We start from the raw sequence: 19,121 nt of genomic DNA, 5'->3' as shown, positions 1-19,121 counted from the left end.
AAGTATGTATGTTAAAACAATATGCATTAATATTTTTATCTTTGATTCAAACTTAAGTATAGTCAATAAAATGGAGAGGTCAATCTTGGAATTATATAAGCTTGCAAAAGTCACATTAAAGTCAACGGTAGTTTGGTGTGTGAAAGGACCACAGTACTGGCGCCAAAGTAAATACCTGTGAAAGAGTAGATCTGCTCAACAAAAATAAACACTTTTCACAAATTTATGCTTAATAGGTGAAATCCTGGCTGCACTGAAGTCAGTGGGAGTTTTTCCATTGTCGTTGATGAATTCAGGATTAATGGATAATTAGCAGAGATCACATTAATTTATTAGAGTTTAGGTAATATTCATAATTATTCATACAAATATTCCCTGGTTTTTTACCTTGACTTTTATTTTGGTATTTGACTTTTTTTTATTGTCCATTTTTAAAATGGTACATAAATCCAAAAGCACCAAGGAGACTGGGGTTGTGTGTTTAAACAAGATAAAAGACAGCTGTTACATTGCACTTACGTACAAAAGAGCAAGTAGATGGCACAGAGGGAGATAGGGGTGATTATAAACAGATCCTGTCATATTGCAGCAGGCAATCAGTAGAAAGAAACTTTTCTTTCATGATAATTTAGCTAAAGAATAATTTGCTTGTCAAATTGCTGCCTACAGAATGTAGTCATTGAAGTATGTGACAGGTGGCTTATTATAATTTTCTGGGAATTTGCTGCTTAGTTTCAGTCAAGGATTAGAACAAGATAGATCCAGGACCCTATCCCAGTGGAAGGTGGAAAAAAAGGGTCATTAGGCTTGTAACAGGGCTGGTCACCTTCTATGCACCCCCTTATCACCACAAGTGCTTCTGCAGCATCCTGCTAATAATGTCTCCCTCAAAGGCCTTCTTATACAGACTCCACATGCTTTTTTCTGAGGTCAAGAAACCTCTCCTTGATATCTTGGTTTATTCACAGAAAATAACTCAAAATAAGACTCTAAGTGCTAAATTAAAGTCCCACAAACAAACATTTCTCTTCCAACTCCCAGACTTCCCTGCCTGGGGAGCTTTTGCAATTTCCATTACCTGCTCAGGGTCCATCTTGTATTAGCAGGCTACTCCCACTCCTTCTGCTAGAATCTTAACTCCCAGGACTCTTTTTAGCTAGAGTCTCAACTCCCAGGACTCTTGCCCACTCCTAGCCGTCTCTGATCTCTTCCCCCCTGTGCCCCCCTGCTGCCCTTTATAGGGAATTACTTGATCCTACTCGGGTGAGGCTCATCCTGTAATCAGGATTTGGTTAGCCCTGGGCTATCCAGCCCATGGAGCAAACTACCCTGCTCCAAAATAAGAATAAGTAACATCAGGGAGATTAATTGCATGAGAAGAGAAAAGTGAATTTATCAATAAACCATGTTATAAAGCAAGCATTAATTCTAGAGTGCTATTGTCGTATGTGCTGAAAAACTCCTGAGGTCTTTCAGGTTTTAAAAAATAATTGTAAATGGATAAAATGAAAGAATTCCACAGAATTTCTCTTCATTTTTATTAGTGTTCAGCATTCCTTACATTGGGCTCAGTACTGTAAAGTGCTCAGCATTCCTTACATTGGGCTCAGTACTGTAAAGTGCTCAGTGCCCCCCATTATATACCATGTATACCCTCAACTCCCATGTTGAGTATGTCACACTTTGCAGAAGGTGCTCAGCACCACAAGTCTGTTGAGAATAAAAGTTCTAGAACGTTCATGGCGGTAACAATTAAGCATCATCATACAGTAGCAAATACTAAGTAACACTTTGAAATAGGCACATGCATGAAAGGTTAAGTCATGACCCATACATGGTTTTGGAAGATTTATATGTAAAAGTTCTACTTTGACAATGAACAGATCTGTGTAGTGTCCCACTGATTTCAGTGTAGACTGTAGAAGATCCACATGGGTGAAAGGGTGTACCCGTGCAGAGCTACTTGCTCACTGAGGCCTAAGTTTTCAACTAGTCCAATTATGGAAGAACCTTTTCATGTCCCGAAATTACTTAACCTTACTATTTTTTCGATTACACCATTTTTAAAATGGAATATCACACTCTAGGAGGATAGGGAATATGGTTACAATACGATAACTGCATTTCTCTGGTATGATAGATGCTTGTCTTCAGTTTGTGCTTCGGGATGCACCTGGGACTTGTGGTTATCTTTAAATAGCCATGCGTTCTTCATTTGTATAAATTCACCATTGGTTTTTAGCTTACTGTTTTCTAAATACTGGAGAACATGTTACTGTGTCCATGGCTGGTATGTGGAATTGGTGACTAGATAGTTGGTGTCAAATTAAAAAAGCCACTCAACATTTTATGGAAACTGTCATTTTATACTGGTTTTTTTAAATTATTGTTACATTAGTTTATAGGGTAACAGTCATTTCTGTATGCAGTTTAAATTAATATTAACTATAAGACATCCTTTTAAAAACATTTATGTTCCAATGCCATTTATAAATATTTATTAATATTTATTTATTTCATATTATCAGAAGTGCCTTGATGAAACGTTGGGCACCTTATACAATTTATAAAAGCATAAAAAAAGTTCAGTTTAAAAATTTAACACACTCACATTAAGGAAAGCCCATTTTTTCAGTGACTATTAGTGAATTATCTTATACATAACATGCTAAAAAAAATTATTATTTAAATTACTAAAGAGGCATTGAGCCAAAAAATTTAGGTGAGTAAATATACTGTAGACAAGAGGCCTGATTCTTAGTTACACCAGTGTCACTTTACACCTCTCTGGTGCGTTACGTAGACCTACATTCCTGTTCTGTAGTGAAGTGATTTTTAAAATTTGCCATTTTTCTTTATTTACTGTTTTTACAATTGAAAGTCCTTTACATTTTAATGGTTTTTGAGTCCTTTTAAACATGGCAGGCATGAATAATTGAATTTCAGTGACCGTATGTGGGGAGTTAGGCACACTACACTAATTGTTAACTTGATTTGTGTGCATAAGCACTTGCCAAGATTACAATTCAGCCACAGCTATTCCAAAAACGTTTTAATTCATTCCTCAAATATTTGTCTTGCTCATCTAAATATGTTTTTCCCCAGAACTATGTAATATTAGTTGGTTTTGGTTAGTTTTTTAACAGTTAATGCTATATAAAGAACAATTTAAGGTGTTTTGAACTAACATCTCTTTCCTTCTTGACATTATTCTAATAATTTTCAGTACAGCATTGCTGTACATATTGTTGAGCATTTTCAGTCCAGGTTCTTTTAGGGTATGTCTACTCTCCAGCTGAGAGTGTGCCTCGCAGCCCAGGAAGAGAGACTTGTGCGAGCTCACAAAAAATAGCAGTGTGGATGTTATGGCATGGACAGCAGCCGGCATGGGCCAGTTGCTTGAGTCCAAGACCACCTGGCCCTCTGAGTCTGAGCTAGGGAGGCTAACCCAAGCTGCCACCCGCTATTTTCAGCACACTAGCTTGAGCAGAGCTTTTGTGAGTCTGTCTACCTGGGCTAGGAAGCTCACTCCTAGCTGCTGTGTAGACATACCCTTAAGGGCTGGCCTACTTGGGGAAATTGACTGGAATTGCTATTGTGGAATAGGCTGTTCTGCAATAGCTATTCCAGAATAGCTTTCCATGTGCACACTCTGTTCTAGAATAGAAGGAATTTTATTCCAGAATAATGACTCTGTTTCGGAAGCCCAGTAGTTATTAGGGAGTACAAGTGACTTTTGATCAAGAATAGTTTTCTATCCCCATTGGTTTTCTCCTGTTGACAATACCTAATGAAAATGCAACAAATTGGTTATCATATGGATTTTGGATGATGCCCTGTATTACAGCGTTTAAACAAAATAAGTAGCTTCAGCTATAAGTGCAAGAGCAAAACAAGCAGTGACTGGAGACAGCAAATCTACATGTACTATTTTGTCTAGACACTATACCCGGCAGCCCATTCTGCATGCTTGCTGAGCCTCTCTGATCTTTACCTTGTTCCCAGATACCCTATTGCGCCATCAAAGTTTCCGTGGACCACTCCATTTATGTCTTGCCCTGGTCCCTTTGCTGGTCTGTCTCAGTTCCCATCCCACCACAAGTACTTTCTGGCACATTTTTTTGCCCTGTCTTTTAGTGTTGTGTGCCATAATCCCTCTGCCCTAATGGCCCTTTCTGGCACTCTGTCATCTGTGTCTTGGCCACTCTAAAACTCAGGCTCTCCTTCCTTTTTCCCACCTGATAACTCCAGTGCTTTGCCTCTGGCTACATCTACACTCAGAGGTGGAGGTGTAATTTCCAGCTCAGGTAGACATACCCACGCTAGCTCTGATTGAGCTAGCATGCTAAACATAGAAGTGTAGCTGCAGCAAGACCGTTCCGAAGGATGTGCTAGCCACTCTGAGTGCAACCCTGCCTGGGACCGTAGGAACTTGGGGAGGCTACCTTGTGCCACCACAACTATACTTCTATGTTTAGCGCACTAGCTAGATCAGAGCTGGCATGGGAATGTCTAACTGATCTGGAAATCACACCTCCAGCTCAAAGTGTAGACATACCCTTAGTTTCCTGAAGCAGCTCCAGAGTGCTCTCTCAGCTTCCACTGGCTCTCCAATATCCTCTGTCTCAATTTTCTTTGGATCCATCCATGTTTCAAATACTGCCAAGTCAGAAGTCTTAAGTATCACACAGTTGCAATATGTAGTGTGGACAGGATTTTAAACATGTTCCCTAACTCCGTTAAAGCCTTGGGGTTAAGATTAAGGTTCCGTTTCCACTACAAATTGTACTTGTTTTATAAATATATTAGGAGACATGTTCAAGGCTTAGTCTGGTTACAGAACATAGGTAAACATCCCTTCTCCCTACAAATTGCAATGAGATTCCACTGCTGGATCCTCATTTGGATTGAAGCTTTAGAGATTATTTTTTAAAATACATTATTTATCATATTTTACATTAATGTACACTTTGGAGCATTAATAATAATTGAAGTGCAAAGGATCAGACTCAGGGGTAATGGATCTGCAGAGATTTCAGGTCAGGGGATGTACGTACAAAGGTGGCGTAAAGCTCACGTTTGCAGTCCGCTAGTGCTGGCTATGTTCAGGGCAAGACCCTCTGTGCAGAGATACACCAGCTGCAAATGGCCCCAGGAGGCTAATGCATAGCCAGTGATCAATATGATGCAGAGATGTCCCAGCAACCCCTCTTTATCTCTGATCACACCCTCTTTTCCTCTCTAGGGAAGGGGAGCATCTATATCATATTTGTACCACTGGAGGATGCCCCTTGTATTGAGTAACTTTACTGTCATTTATAACTAGATGTGAATATAATCTTCTGTATAATAACTGTGGTGTTTTCCTGAGGCAGACTGACAGACTGTGGGCTTTGGAGAAGGCTTGGCAAGTGTTTAATCATTCTGAGATTATGGTTCCTAGGCTGCAGACACTTACTGGTCAAACAAATGAATCAAATAAGGGGAAACTATTTGTTAAATACAGTGGAATCTGGATTTTATGAAACCCAGTCTAACTAATGACCAGTAGTACAAACCATTTTTTCCCCATGGGGAAAAAATAAATCACATTACAAAAGTGATGTTGGTGAAGAACAAGTTGACACCCTTTCACATTCTGATGCCTTCAGTGTATTGGAAATCACTTTGCAGTGATTGGAAGCATGAGAAGAAAGTGATGCAATGAACCATACTGCAACTTATGCACCATACCTGCTGTCATTTTGAGGTGTTCGATTTTTTTGAGCTTTTTGATTTTATAAACTCTTCAATCCCAAATTAGTTTGTAAAGTAGGATGGAAAGGGCTATAATTTAATCTCTTCCTCTCCACAAAAATGAATTCTCTTTGTTAATGTGCTCTTGAGAAAAAAGAGAGCACTTCCAAAATGACAGTTTCAATATTTCGAAAATCTCAACCCAGCAGGAGACGCACCAACAAACAATGCAGGGTACTAGTATGTCCTTATTGCATCATTTTGCTGTTCTCTTCTTGTGAGTGAAACAAGCAGGCTCCTGAAATTTAAAGATTCTTTAGGGAGTTGCTGGCTCAAAGAATTTGTAATAGCAGCCTAGAGCCTTTCACCTGTTGGTCACCAGTGTGAATTTAGCCCAGGACAGTAATGAACAAAAGTCACTCATCTGATGAGTCTCTTTGTGAATGTAAGCTTTCGTGAGCTACAGCTCACTTCATTGGATGCATACTGTGGAAAGTATAGAAGTTCTTTTTATACACACAAAGCATGAAAAAATGGGTGTTTACCACTACGAAAGGTTTTCTCTCCCCCCACCCCACTCTCCTGCTGGTAATAGCTTATCTAAAGTGATCACTCTCCTTACAATGTGTATGATAATCAAGTTGGGCCATTTCCAGCACAAATCCAGGTTTCCCCCCACACACACACACACAAACCCACTCTCCTGTTGGTAATAGCTTATCTAAAGTGACCGCTCTCCTTACAGTGTGTATGATAATCAAGGTGGGCCATTTCCAGCACAAATCCAGGGTTTAACAAGAACGTCTGGGGGTGGGAGGTAGGAAAAAACAAGGGGAAATAGGTTACCTTGCATAATGACTTAGCCACTCCCAGTCTCTATTCAAGCCTGAGTTAATTGTATCCAATTTGCAAATGAATTCCAATTCAACAGTCTCTCGCTGGAGTCTGGATTTGAAGTTTTTTTGTTGTAATATCGCAACTTTCATGTCTGTAATTGCGTGACCAGAGAGATTGAAGTGTTCTCTGACTGGTTTATGAATGTTATAATTCTTGACATCTGATTTGTGTCCATTTATTCTTTTACGTAGAGACTGTCCAGTTTGACCAATGTACATGGCAGAGGGGCATTGCTGGCACATGATGGCATATATCACATTGGTGGATGTGCAGGTGAACGAGCCTCTGATAGTGTGGCTGATGTTATTAGGCCCTCTGATGGTGTCCCCTGAATAGATATGTGGGCACAGTTGGCAACGGGCTTTGTTGCAAGGATAGGTTCCTGGGTTAGTGGTTCTGTTGTGTGGTATGTGGTTGCTGGTGAGTATTTGCTTCAGGTTGGGGGGCTGTCTGTAGGCAAGGACTGGCCTGTCTCCCAAGATTTGTGAGAGTGTTGGGTCATCCTTCAGGATAGGTTGTAGATCCTTAATAATGCGTTGGAGGGGTTTTAGTTGGGGCTGAAGGTGACGGCTAGTGGCGTTCTGTTATTTTCTTTGTTAGGCCTGTCCTGTAGTAGGTGACTTCTGGGAACTCTTCTGGCTCAAGCTGGGCCATATCCAGCACAAATCCAGGTCCACCCCTCCCCCCCCAACACACAGACCCACTCTCCTGTTGGTAATAGCTTATCTCAAGTGATCACCCTCCTTACAATGTAAGCTATTACCAACAGGAGAGTGGGTTTGGGGGCGGGGGGGGGGAGGGGAGAGAAAACCTGGATTTGTGCTAGAAATGGCCCAACTTGATTATCATACACATTGTAAGGAGAGTGATCACTTTAGATAAGCTATTACCAGCAGGAGAGTGGGGTGGGGGGAGAGAAAACCTTTTGTAATTGTAAACACCCATTTTTTCGTGCTTTGTGTGTATAAAAAGATCTTCTATACTTTCCACAGTATGCATCCGATGAAGTGAGCTGTAGCTCACGAAAGCTTATGCTCAAATAAATTGGTTAGTCTCTAAGGTGCCACAAGTGCTCCTTTTCTTTTTGCGAATACAGACTAACACGGCTGTTACTCTGAAACCTGTCTTTGTGAATGAGTTGCTAGCTTCAGTGTAGCTCCCCGGGGTGGTAGGTATCCACATCACAAAGTGCACTGTCTGAGTTGGCAGTAACGGGTGTCTTTGTTGGTAGTCTTAAGAGAATGTAAGGGCTGAACCAGCACGAAAATAAAACTATCCTCAGAGTTTCCTCCTCTATTCATGAGGTTTGTGAAGAGGGGAGGGAAACTTGTCCTGCTTCTGATCTAGCTGAACATGTTCAGAAAGAAATAAAAAGATCTCCAAGGTTATAAGTGAGACTGGTCATGCATGTAAGTCCGGCAGAATTGGGCCTGTGCTTTTAGTACTACTTTTGCCTTCCTTCTTCAAAACAAGCCCACTAGTTCATTACTTAGCATTGTTAGAAAAAATGCGCCTAAAGAGAAAATCTAGTAGAATTCTAGAATCACACAAATATAGGCTAATTTTACAAAGGCAGAAAACTGAGTTTGAATGGGATAAAACATTTATGAGTAGCACGAGTGCATTACCTGAAGGAAATTGCAAGGGAGTTATGAAAGTAATTTCATAGCCTAGTGAAAACCGCTGTTCATTCTTTAATCTGCTGCCTCTTGCCAAATTGCAGTTTACTAACAGCTACTCTTTGAAGCCAAAATGAACAGTTTAAATTGCTGTGTTCCTGCACATATTGTTCCTCAGAGAATAGTCAGATTATCACACTCACACTGCATTTGTACACAAGAAGAAATAATAGGTTTTTTACTTTGGTGAATGGTGCTAAATACATTTGAAGAAAATGTAGTGGTTCTGAATTTTTTTTTTAAATTGTCTGTAAAACAAAATGTAAGAATATTTAGAAACCCAGGAAAGTCTCTTATAAATTTTTAAATAATATGTTCTCTCAATACAACACAAATTTGTGAATCAAATGGTATTTCATTCCAACATAATTCAATGTTTCAATTATTAGAAAAGTAGTTTCACAGTGTGAGGAGGAAAGCTATTTGAATATTTTGTCTTTTTACCATCAAAATTATTGGGCTTGTAGAAATATAGAGAGAGAGAGAGATTACTTTAATATTTAATATATTGACTTACTATAGGTGGGGTAGGTAGCACTCCCTACTCTTCAAGTTGCCTCACACTTTCCATTATTAAATGCTGTTTCCAGTTGCTCATACCTTCGCCACACTTTAACAGTTTGGGCTGACAGTTTTCATGCCAGATGCTGCCTCAGACTGAATCTTTATGGAATAAAGATGAAAAGAATAAAGCAAATTTTGATTCATAAAATCAGTCTTCAGGCTTACCAGGTGTTCACCTGCCTATATCACCTGCTGGATATACAGTCCAGCATCACCTGCCATCATGTGTAACACCTGCTCGATATACATTGAGATATGAGCTTACTTCCCTTGGAAGTTTGGATAGCCTCTCTAGACTCAGAAAAACTTTCTTTTAGGTGTAGTTGGCCTGATGTGACTGCATATTGTGAGACATACCTAGGCTACAGATGAAATGTGGAGAACCTCTTTCTAAAGCACACACTAGCAGCATTGTGGAATATTACCAAGCTCTTTAAATACTTTGTCCATCACTTACATGAAAACCCAGTTTTCTAGCCAAATTGTTGCTACATATTTTTTTGCAGTTGAAGAATGAGGTAAAATAAGCTTCCAAATTGTATTTCACCCATCATCTCAGTAGATACTGTAGACGTTCACATATCCTATTTGTTCTCTTAATAACTACAGCTGCAACACGGGATAACTGAGAACAGAGAATTATTACTGAGACCAGTGCATGAAAGCTAAACATTTGATATTTGCAAGTAGAAGGCATCAAAAGATCTAAATGTTATGAAATTATATCTACGTTTGATTGATCTGGTCTGACTTGAAAGAGAAATATTTTATCTCCTTGAGAAGCAGCGTACAGAAGTGTTTCAACTATTTGTAGAAATGTATGACTGGTCCAATTTTGTTAAGGTGTCTATGTCAGTTAATGTACAGTAGCCAGGACTAGAATTTCAAAAATGAACTTTCTGGCTCTTCTCTTTTGATCAGGTACCACAGCCAGGAACATTGAAGCTCTCTCACTTGCAAGAAGGTGTATACATTTTCCAGCTGACGGTGACAGACACTGCTGGTCAAAAGAGCTCAGATAATATCTCTGTGACCGTTCTTCCAATGCTTCACTCTGCATTAGGTGAGAAAATGGTTGAAATCACAGTTTGTGTGACTGCTGCAGTGTGGCATACCTAAAAAGTCTCTTGGGGTAGATGGGAATGCAGATCCCTATCATAATGTCATTTTTTATTTAATAATAGCTTCCTTCCTTCTGTATTCCTATTTCAAATGGGGAAGGGGTTAAAAACACTTTTGGACGAGGGAAGGAAAACCGTCTTTTTATGTGTTTGTATGATTAATCACTTCATTGCAGATGAACATGCAGGGTAGGGCAAGCAAAACATAGCTTTGGTATTGCCATATGTATCAGGCATGTTATGATGGTATATTGTACATTCAATGCAGGATCAATAGAACATGGCAGGGCATATGCTGTTGTGAAAGACCACGGAAGAAGCAATTAATAAGTGTAAGATCCACAGACTAACGATGATTAAAATTTCTTCGTGAATTTGTATTTAAACTAAAGCAGGTTTGGATTGTTTCTTTTTTTTTTATGCTTTTAAACTTTCTTCTGAAATGTTTACAACCCAGGTATTGCAACATTGTGCTAGTGCATGAATGGAAACTGAAATTGGCTAGAAAGTGACTATGTATTTTCAAGTTCTGAAACTGAGACTGCAAGGGGGTGGGGGCGAAGGCAAACAGCATGAATGATGAGAGGAACTTCGATTCTTGAGGTTCTCAGTTTTAGTAATAGGGTCTTTCTACATTAAGGAAATTCGCATCTGTGTAACTATGATTAACTTACACTGGTAGAGCATACTTTGGAATATTACCAGATTAAACTGCACCAGTTCAGCACTTCTCCTTTAGGCATTTGCACTAGTGTAACTAAATGGATGAGCAGAAGAGTGGAAAAGAACCAATTAATAACTTGTACCCTCCACAAATTAATAATATAAATGTACAGTATTCAGGAATTTTCTTTAGACGGTGTTTTTTCAGAAGGGATGAGGTTTCCTTTTAAATGTTCCCCAGAAATGTTTGCAACCCAAATGATATTGATGTGGTTACACTGGTACAGATTTCCTTAATGCAGACAGGGCCTGTGGTGTTTTTAGCACTAAAGATTATAAAATGTGTTTTTCCAAGTATGGTTTTTAGCTGACAGTGTACATTCATACCATGCTTTAAGTGTAGTTGTTGTTATGGAGTACAGCAGTGTAATAATTGATCATTTGAGTTGTTCCCGCAGACTGGTTTGCTGTTACAGTGTCGAAATGCTGGAGTTGATAGCATTTTACAAACCAAAGAAACATGCTGGCATTGGGAGGACTGCTGCAAAAGTGATTTGTAAACATCTGATAATTACAAGGTCAAAATGTGTTGCAGGAAAGCCTTTAATATTTAACAGCAATGCGGAAGTGTCCAGAGATAGACATTCTCATTACCAGAGAAACCTAAATATTAGGGCACGCAGCAATCCATTTCTTTCCAGTTAAGATCATTTGCAAGAATGTTGGCTCAATGCTACTCATGTACATGCTACATTTTGAAATTACGGGGGCTACTCATATGAATAAAGGATGCAGGATCATGTCCTTCATTTGTCCTTTGATGAATTTTGACAAAATACAACACAAAGAAGGAATGCACACAGCTCTAAAAACAAAATTAATATGCATGTGTGTGCATATGTAAAATAACATACACTCACAGACAGGAAATAAATATCCAACTATGAAATGGTGTGTGCAGCAAATGGAATTAAAGCCCCATCATTCAAAATGTTCCTGTGTATTTGACTTAGGAACTGTCCTGGGTTTTTTAACCCAAGCCAGACTCCCTACTGATAGTCTGGGCAAGTGCTCCAGGAAGCGTGGTATTTGCTGCTCTGGATTTTTGTAGAAAACAAACTGCTTCCCACCATTAAGAGCTGCTGTGAAGAGCCCACAGGAAGGAAGCCAACTGCTGGCTTCTCCCTGCTGTTCGAGTGCAGGGTAAAACTTTTCCTTGAATAGCAGCAGTACTATCTAGCCCCCAACCCGGCTCTCTATTTCTTAATTAGAGAGCTTCCCAAACTCACTCACTGAAAGGAGCAGAAGTGCAGAGCTGGGTAAAGAAAGTCGGGAAAGGGGGGCTATTTTGATCTCCCTCAGTGCAGGGGCTATGTTTACACAGAGTTTGAGGTGTTGCAGACCTCTTGGCAGCTAAAACCCCCAGCTCACAAACTCCTGCTGTAGAAAAGCTACCAAAATAGTGAAGAGGGTGCAGGGTCCAGCTCTTCTTTATAGTTCCTGTGTCACCATACATAGTGTGAAACAGCAGCTTCGTTCTAGTCTTTCTGCAGCATTTTATTTTACATGTTGTCTTTCTTGGGTTTTGCTATAACATTGAAATATTAATACCTCTTTAGATTTAGTATCCTGTATTTGGGCTTCCCTTCTTGTAATCTGAGAATTATTCTACAACAGGCTGTGCTGGAGTTTGTTCTCGCTACCAGTTTATCTGTGATGATGGCTGCTGCATTGACATCACCTTTGCTTGCGATGGAGTGGAGCAATGCCCGGATGGATCTGATGAAGCGTTCTGTCAGAACTGTGAGTGCATAGTACACTGTTTTTTGTCCTAGAAGCAATGGCTGGGGGTTCTGATAAGAAACGTGGTAATGTGTTCCCTCAGTGCACAGTTAGATCTCTCTAATCAAAATAGTTATTTAGAGCCTTTCATTGAAAACAGCAGGTGTATAGGGTAGCCGTCTTCTTATTAGGTGTTCAAAAATGAATTGAATTGTTTTTTTAAATCACTTTAGAACTGTTGGAGATCCCAGAGTAACAGATATTAAATAGTTCTCAACAAAACATCTGAAAGATCAGTTCTTTCTTCACTTTCATTCTAAGGCCAGGGTTCTTATTTTCATCTGAAGGAATAGCTGAGAGGTTGAAACATCTAATGCAGAGTACACATCACAAAAAAGTTGTACACCTTTCAAAAATTCAAAATGTTGGGATGTTTAAAAAGGATCTGTTATGGGATCCAGCCAATCCCACTGCCTTGTTATCTTGCATCCCCCAACCCAGTTTACACCACTCTTACAACTTTGACTTTATGCCCTTCTTTTCTTCTGCAGTGGGAATATGCTGTAAGATGCTCTCCCTTCTTGATCTGGTACATTGTTTATTAGGAGCTTAATTAAGATTTAGAAAGGAATATAGTTCCAGGGTACATTAAATTGTCAGTTTTATCCACTCTCAGTTTTATGTAGTGGTGCTGGAGAGTGTTTTTATGAATTGAATTGGAATGATTGCACCTCCCCAACATATGGTATCTGAAGGAAGGATGGTCCAGTAGTTAGATGCTAGCCTGGGATCCTGGAGACATGATTCAAGTCACTGCTCTGCCACAGGCCAAGTCACTTAATTTCCCAGTGCCTCAGTTCCCCATCTGTAAAATGGGGATAGTACTAGTGTGGTGCTCAGATACTGTGTTGTACCAATAAAATAAAAACCAGCAGGATCTTATTAAAGGGAAAAGGGCAAAATACCACATTTATTGTGAATACAGAAAGAATCATAGTAAGCAGTTAGTTATAGTTATAACATTCCATTCAATCTCAAATTTATTCTCACATTCATTCATTCATTCATTCATACACACACACAGGTTCTGCAAGGTTGTTATCATAGTTACCAGCCTTAGAGTTGCTCATGCCAAGCCACTGGCCAGGTGGCCTGGACATGAGGAGGGAGCAGGGCCTTGTCAGATGCTCATCTGATGCTCCTGGAAGTTGGTTTGCAGAATCAAACCCCAAAGTTCTCACTTTTTAGAGTCTATTTTTACAGGAATTTCTTCCTATGCCAGTCTATGGGAATTGCTTCATCATGCTGTTGCTGAATCAATCAGCAGATAGCACATTCCTGACGGCTCCAAGATGTTATCTTGTTCTTTGGTTCTCCCATTCTTGAGGCTGTTGGGTGGATTCCAGTCTGCCCTCCGGGGGGGGTCCTCTGGTTATTTCCACTTGACGCCTTCTTCAGCCGATGGACACTGGATTCTGAGGCTGACACCTCCCTGATCATTCAGTTATTATCCACACCAAGCATCCATCCACATACATCCTCTATCTCTATTTTAATCACAATGGTTAATACAACAAAAGGGCGGGGAGTCTCTGGGTGCTGTTTCTGTTGTTAGAGTATTGTTTTGAGTCTCTCTCTCTGTGAATTGCTTTGAGAACAGACTCTGTCTTAGAATGTACTAACACAATTAGCAGCTTGCAAGTTTCACACATAGAGGGAGAGAAACAGTACCAAAACCCAAGAGACCTCTTAATTAGTAATACCCTGGAATTTAAACTCTGGGGAATCAAACTCATTTGTGATTTTAATACAGAACTTCTTTAATATGATCCAACAACTGCGGTAATTGGGATCATATAAGTACCTAAGATTGATTGATTGATTGTGGTTTTTGTGGCTGAAATGCGTAGACACTTCTTCAGAGATGTGCTACCCATTTTGTGAAATAATTAGAGGTTGACTGTGGGATGCTCGTAGCTTTAAACTGCTATAGTCTTAATCTACACTTTACAATAAAGTGAAAAGCATGATCATTACATAGCTCATTGTATTTTAGTTTTATATACTAGCTCTGCAAAAACAGAGATTAAAAGTTAATTTTGTAATTATATCACATCACAGGGCAACCCGTGGGATGTTTTTTCAGTTTAAGGAGAGTTTAGCAAAAAACATAGGAGAGCAGAGAATCCTAAATCCAAAGAATTGGTTATTGTTGGTAGCAGATTTGCTGCAGTAATGACAATGCTGAGATTAAGGAAAGCCTCATTTGATTCATTGCTGTAGCCATACATTGTTCACTCTGAGTTGTCACTTTTAAGAACATAACCCTTTTCAAGGGATTACCTAGTGGGAGCTATGCATCTAAATCCTCTGTAACTCTCTGAAAATTTAGAGTCAGCATCTCAGAAGGCAAAGAAAAACTGTCATATAATAGGGGTCTGAATGCTGAGTGGTATCAGAGTCTGATAAACATGTTAAAACTCCCTCATGCCAAATTCTATCATCTTTACTATCACAAAACTCCCATTTACTTCCATACAAAAATAATAATTGTTTTTATTTCCATTAATTCAGTCAGTCCTGGCCGAAAGACAGCAACTCATGCAGCTGTCAGCACTGCCCAACAAAGGATCATAGGCCTGACTAAAGATGCAGACAACTCTGTGGAAAACACCCAGAAAAACACTATAAGAAATCAGCCACTACTTTCACTTGATGCAGACAAGTCTAATCAATCACTCTCTCAGGGACCAAAGAAACAAATCAGTGGGTTTATCCCAGGTAAGAATAAAAAAAGAAATAGTTTCAGTTAGTCAGTCTTTATTAACCAAAAAAAGTACCTTTTATTATAGATGGCACCTAGTCAAAAGCAAAATCTTGCAAATATAGGTAATGTGGGGGAAATTGTAGGAGGTTAATAATTATACCTAAAAATTTACCTTTAAAGTTTGCCAGGCATCATTTCTAGCAGTTGGTAAAAAGAAAAGAAAAATTCCAAAATGCTAGAAATACAGTCTAACCAGTTTAGAGGCAAACAGTACAAAACACTCAAAGAGAGCAAATATGGAAAACTGCTGTGCGCTCTGCTGTTATTAATTATTTACCTAGTAGCATACTAGGCAGTTACAGATATGTAGGAAAATAGCTTCAATGGGACTTCATACATAGGAAGGTACTACTTAGTGTGAGTAAGGGTGACAGTATCTGACCCAATGTGAACTGAGAGAAGGAAATTCTTTATGTTATGGTCTCTTCCCTTTTTAGAACTGCACTTTTCCGAGTACAACTAGCTGATGTAAATGTAGAGAAGTCCACGATTTGAGGACTTCAATAGCTCAGACATAGGTGAGAGGTTTTTCGCAGGAGTGGGTGGGTGAGATTCTGTGGCCTGTGTTGTGCAGGAGGTCAGACTAGATGATCATAATGGTCCCTTCTGACCTTAATATCTATGAATCTATGTGTCTGATGTAGCACAGTCTTTTGTGATACCTTTGTATTTCTACCAGTGGAGACCAAAAAAAAAATAATAATAATAACCCCAAAACCCCACATACTGTTGCATTAGTAGGCAAAGAGGTTTTTGTGAAGAACAATATCACTGTTGGAAGTTATAAAACACTATCTTAGCAAAAGCTTCAGAAGCTGCAGTGAAATCAGACCTTTTAGTGCAGTCAAAGCATAGGTAGTTCCCTTGCCAGGAAGCTGAAACAATCCAATATGTTTAACAAATGAAATTAACTAGAGCCTTTTATTAAAGAATAAGTTACAAGTACACAGAGAGTACAAGCCTCTTACATTTTAATGGATTTTTAATGTTTAGATGTGAGCTTAGCTTCTAGAGATACAGCTGATTAGAAATATGGTTTTCTTTTCTTGTTGCAACAGAACAGTGCTTAGTGCTCCCCGCTGTTGGCCCTTGTAAAGGGCACTTCCCTCGCTGGCACTTTGATGTTTCTTCAGGCACTTGCCTACATTTCATCTATGGTGGCTGCAAAGGGAATGAAAACAACTTCCTTCAAGAATCTGACTGCCTCAGTGAATGTGTAGAAATTCATGGTAAAAATTCCCTCTGTTGGGAAGAAGGGAATATATCTTTATAAAGCATTTTATGTATTTATATTTGCTCCAGCAGTGTAATATGAACTCTGCAACAGAGGCTCTTTAAAATTCTCTATTCTGCCTGAAGTCCTTTTACCTCTTACATTTATTACTAACACCGAAGATTATAACTGAAAGTTAGAGGAAAATGGAATGGTAGCTTTTATTCAGTTTGTTTCCTTTGTGCTATTGTCCACACTTCTGTATTGACAATGTCTGTTTACCTCTGCCCAGTCAGTTTCTTGGTCAGCTTCCCGTGTTGGCATGTGCCTTTCACACCCACAAAGAGGAAACGGAAAAACATTTCTAAAAACGGGAAACTGATTATAAAACCACATAAATTGGTATGGGGAGTCAGGGGCAGGAATAGCACCCAAAACTACTTTTAACTCACTTTTTTCAAGGGGGCAAGATTTCCAGCTGACTATGTCTTTCTCTAATTCTTGTGCTTTTACTGTTACTTTTTTATAAGTTTCAGTTAGAATTTAAACTCATTTCAGTTAAAATTAAAAATTTCCTTGTAGAATAGAATCTCACTGATCCACTAACTCAGTACTTTTAACTAAAACGCATGGTAATCTCTGCCCATATCTCAGCAATGTTATTATAGTTTACCTTTCTAAGACTTCATGATTCTTACAGCATATGATACAGCACATTCACTAGTATGCTAATATAAGAGTAACATAACTAAACGATACTTTTCAAAATAATTGAAAACAAGTGTGTTTTGTGATAAAGTAGTCTTGAATGATCAGGGGTTAAGCAAATAAACGTACTATTGAAGGATTAGTAATAGCAATGGGTCTGCATGGCATTCATGTACAGTTAGCAAGGTTCTGCGGTATCTCTTCATGTCCCATGTTGGGAAGTCGGTGCTGATAAAAATCTAAATCTCAGCACATTGGGGTTTTGGGCTTAAAAACGTCAACTATAAAAATGATCAATTACTGCACTTGTAAGAAATACAGACTTGGCAGACAAGTACACATTTTTGGGATGAGATGTTTCTTTAAGACACGGTGTTGCTTTTTTCTGAAGAATTCTGAATAAATCCAGTAATACTCTGACACAAAATATTTACATGAAGCTGTGTGGTGTGAGCACCTCAGCCTCAAATAATTTGGGCCTAAAGTCCTAGGTAGCAAACTCAAAGCACTGAAGCTTATAGTCTGATGTACCTTTTGTTTGCTAGTACTGATATGTTTCTACTGGTTTAGGGAGAAGAATCAACTACATGATAGTCTCCCAATAGTGACCAGCCTGGTGGCGATATCATATAGGGGAATGATGGTAAATTTTGTTTCTGGGCTTGCTGTCCTTTCTGGCTGCAGAGAGGGCTTTGATTGCACAATAGGGTCCCTCCAGTTAGTTGATGAGTGGCACTGTTAAGCTTTCAAGAAAACGTCTTCAGTCCTCCGCTTGAAAGATTGTAGCTTCAGTGTTGACATAGGCAGGGTCAAAGGAATAAATCCCATCAAGGATTTCAGTCAGGATAAAAAAGTGGTAATAGCTAAGGATAGCATGAGTAGAAGCCATTCAGGCTTCCTCACACAGTTCTACAAATGCACTGCTGTGTAATAAACAACACTCCCATTTTAGTATAGGTCCTCTCCTGAGTTGGCATGCCAAATTCTCTAGTGGTTCTCTGAGCCGGACCACATGTACGTCATGTTTACACCTGTGAATAACCAGATGAGACCCACCAAGCTAATTTTACTTGTGAGCTCAATCAAATTGGCAGTATGTCTCCCAGGTGTTGCAAAGGTAGTGTTGTAAACCACTGTGCCTCAAAAATATATTAAAATGAAGTCTTAATCTCAACCAATGGGACTTCCTTTGCAAAATATGATTTTTTAAATGTATTAATTAACAGGTGCAATTTCACAACAGACTGCAACGGATCCGTCATCTCCGTCCAATTCAGAGCCAGGTTTGACTTGTGTTTAAATAATTATTTTGTATATTTTCACAAAATTATAGGTGAGAGAAGGTAAATGAACTGGTTTAATAGATGCAATGGTTGGAAGTTGACAGGCAAAAATCAAACTAGAAATAAGTGCAAATTTTAATAGCAAGGGTAATTAACTATTGGAACAGCTTATGTGTGGATGTGGTACATTCTCCATCACTTTCAATCTTTACATCAAGACTAGCAGTCCTTCAGTGGTATGCTCTAGTTCAACCATAAGTTATGGACTTCATACAGAAATTATTGGGGTAAATTCTGTGGACTGTGTTATGCAGAAGATCAGCAGTGGAAATCATAATGGCCCCTGGTGATCTTAATCTGTGAAGAGAAGAGATTTTCTTTGTGATAAGAGGTTGTAGGAAGCAGTTCCTTACTCTTCCTTTAAGTTACAATGATCATTAATAACACTAGTGGGGACATGTCACACTTCCCTTCTCCCCTCCACTAGTGAGCTCCCCATCAGTGAACTTGCCTCTGGGTTCTAAGATATTCATTGGATAAATGAATGTCTTTGCTACAGGTGCTCAGATACTATAGTGATGGATAACAATATAAAACTCTATCATTAAACTGATCATTAATGTGTCTGACTGGACTAACCATGGTGTG

General features: G+C 39.1%; 1 protein-coding gene across 2 annotated transcripts in view; it reads left to right on the top strand.

Moving 5' to 3' along the window:
* LRP11 (LDL receptor related protein 11) overlaps window positions 1-19,121 on the top strand; it is a 35,436-nt gene that overhangs the window by 8,996 nt on the left and 7,319 nt on the right. The window contains exons 3-7 of one of the 2 annotated variants that reach the window (XM_073337629.2): window positions 9,798-9,939; window positions 12,338-12,463; window positions 15,017-15,223; window positions 16,328-16,498; window positions 18,417-18,473. In XM_073337629.2, coding sequence (XP_073193730.1) covers window positions 9,798-9,939; window positions 12,338-12,463; window positions 15,017-15,223; window positions 16,328-16,498; window positions 18,417-18,473 — 703 coding nt within the window. The remainder of the gene's footprint in view (window positions 1-9,797; window positions 9,940-12,337; window positions 12,464-15,016; window positions 15,224-16,327; window positions 16,499-18,416; window positions 18,474-19,121) is intronic. The other variant, XM_073337630.2, reaches the window with a different exon arrangement.

This window comes from Lepidochelys kempii, chromosome 3, assembly GCF_965140285.1.
Source record: "Lepidochelys kempii isolate rLepKem1 chromosome 3, rLepKem1.hap1, whole genome shotgun sequence".
Taxonomy (NCBI): domain Eukaryota; kingdom Metazoa; phylum Chordata; order Testudines; family Cheloniidae; genus Lepidochelys; species Lepidochelys kempii.
The sequence above is the reverse complement of the archived record's forward strand: the minus strand, read 5'-3'. Positions and strand labels throughout refer to the sequence as shown.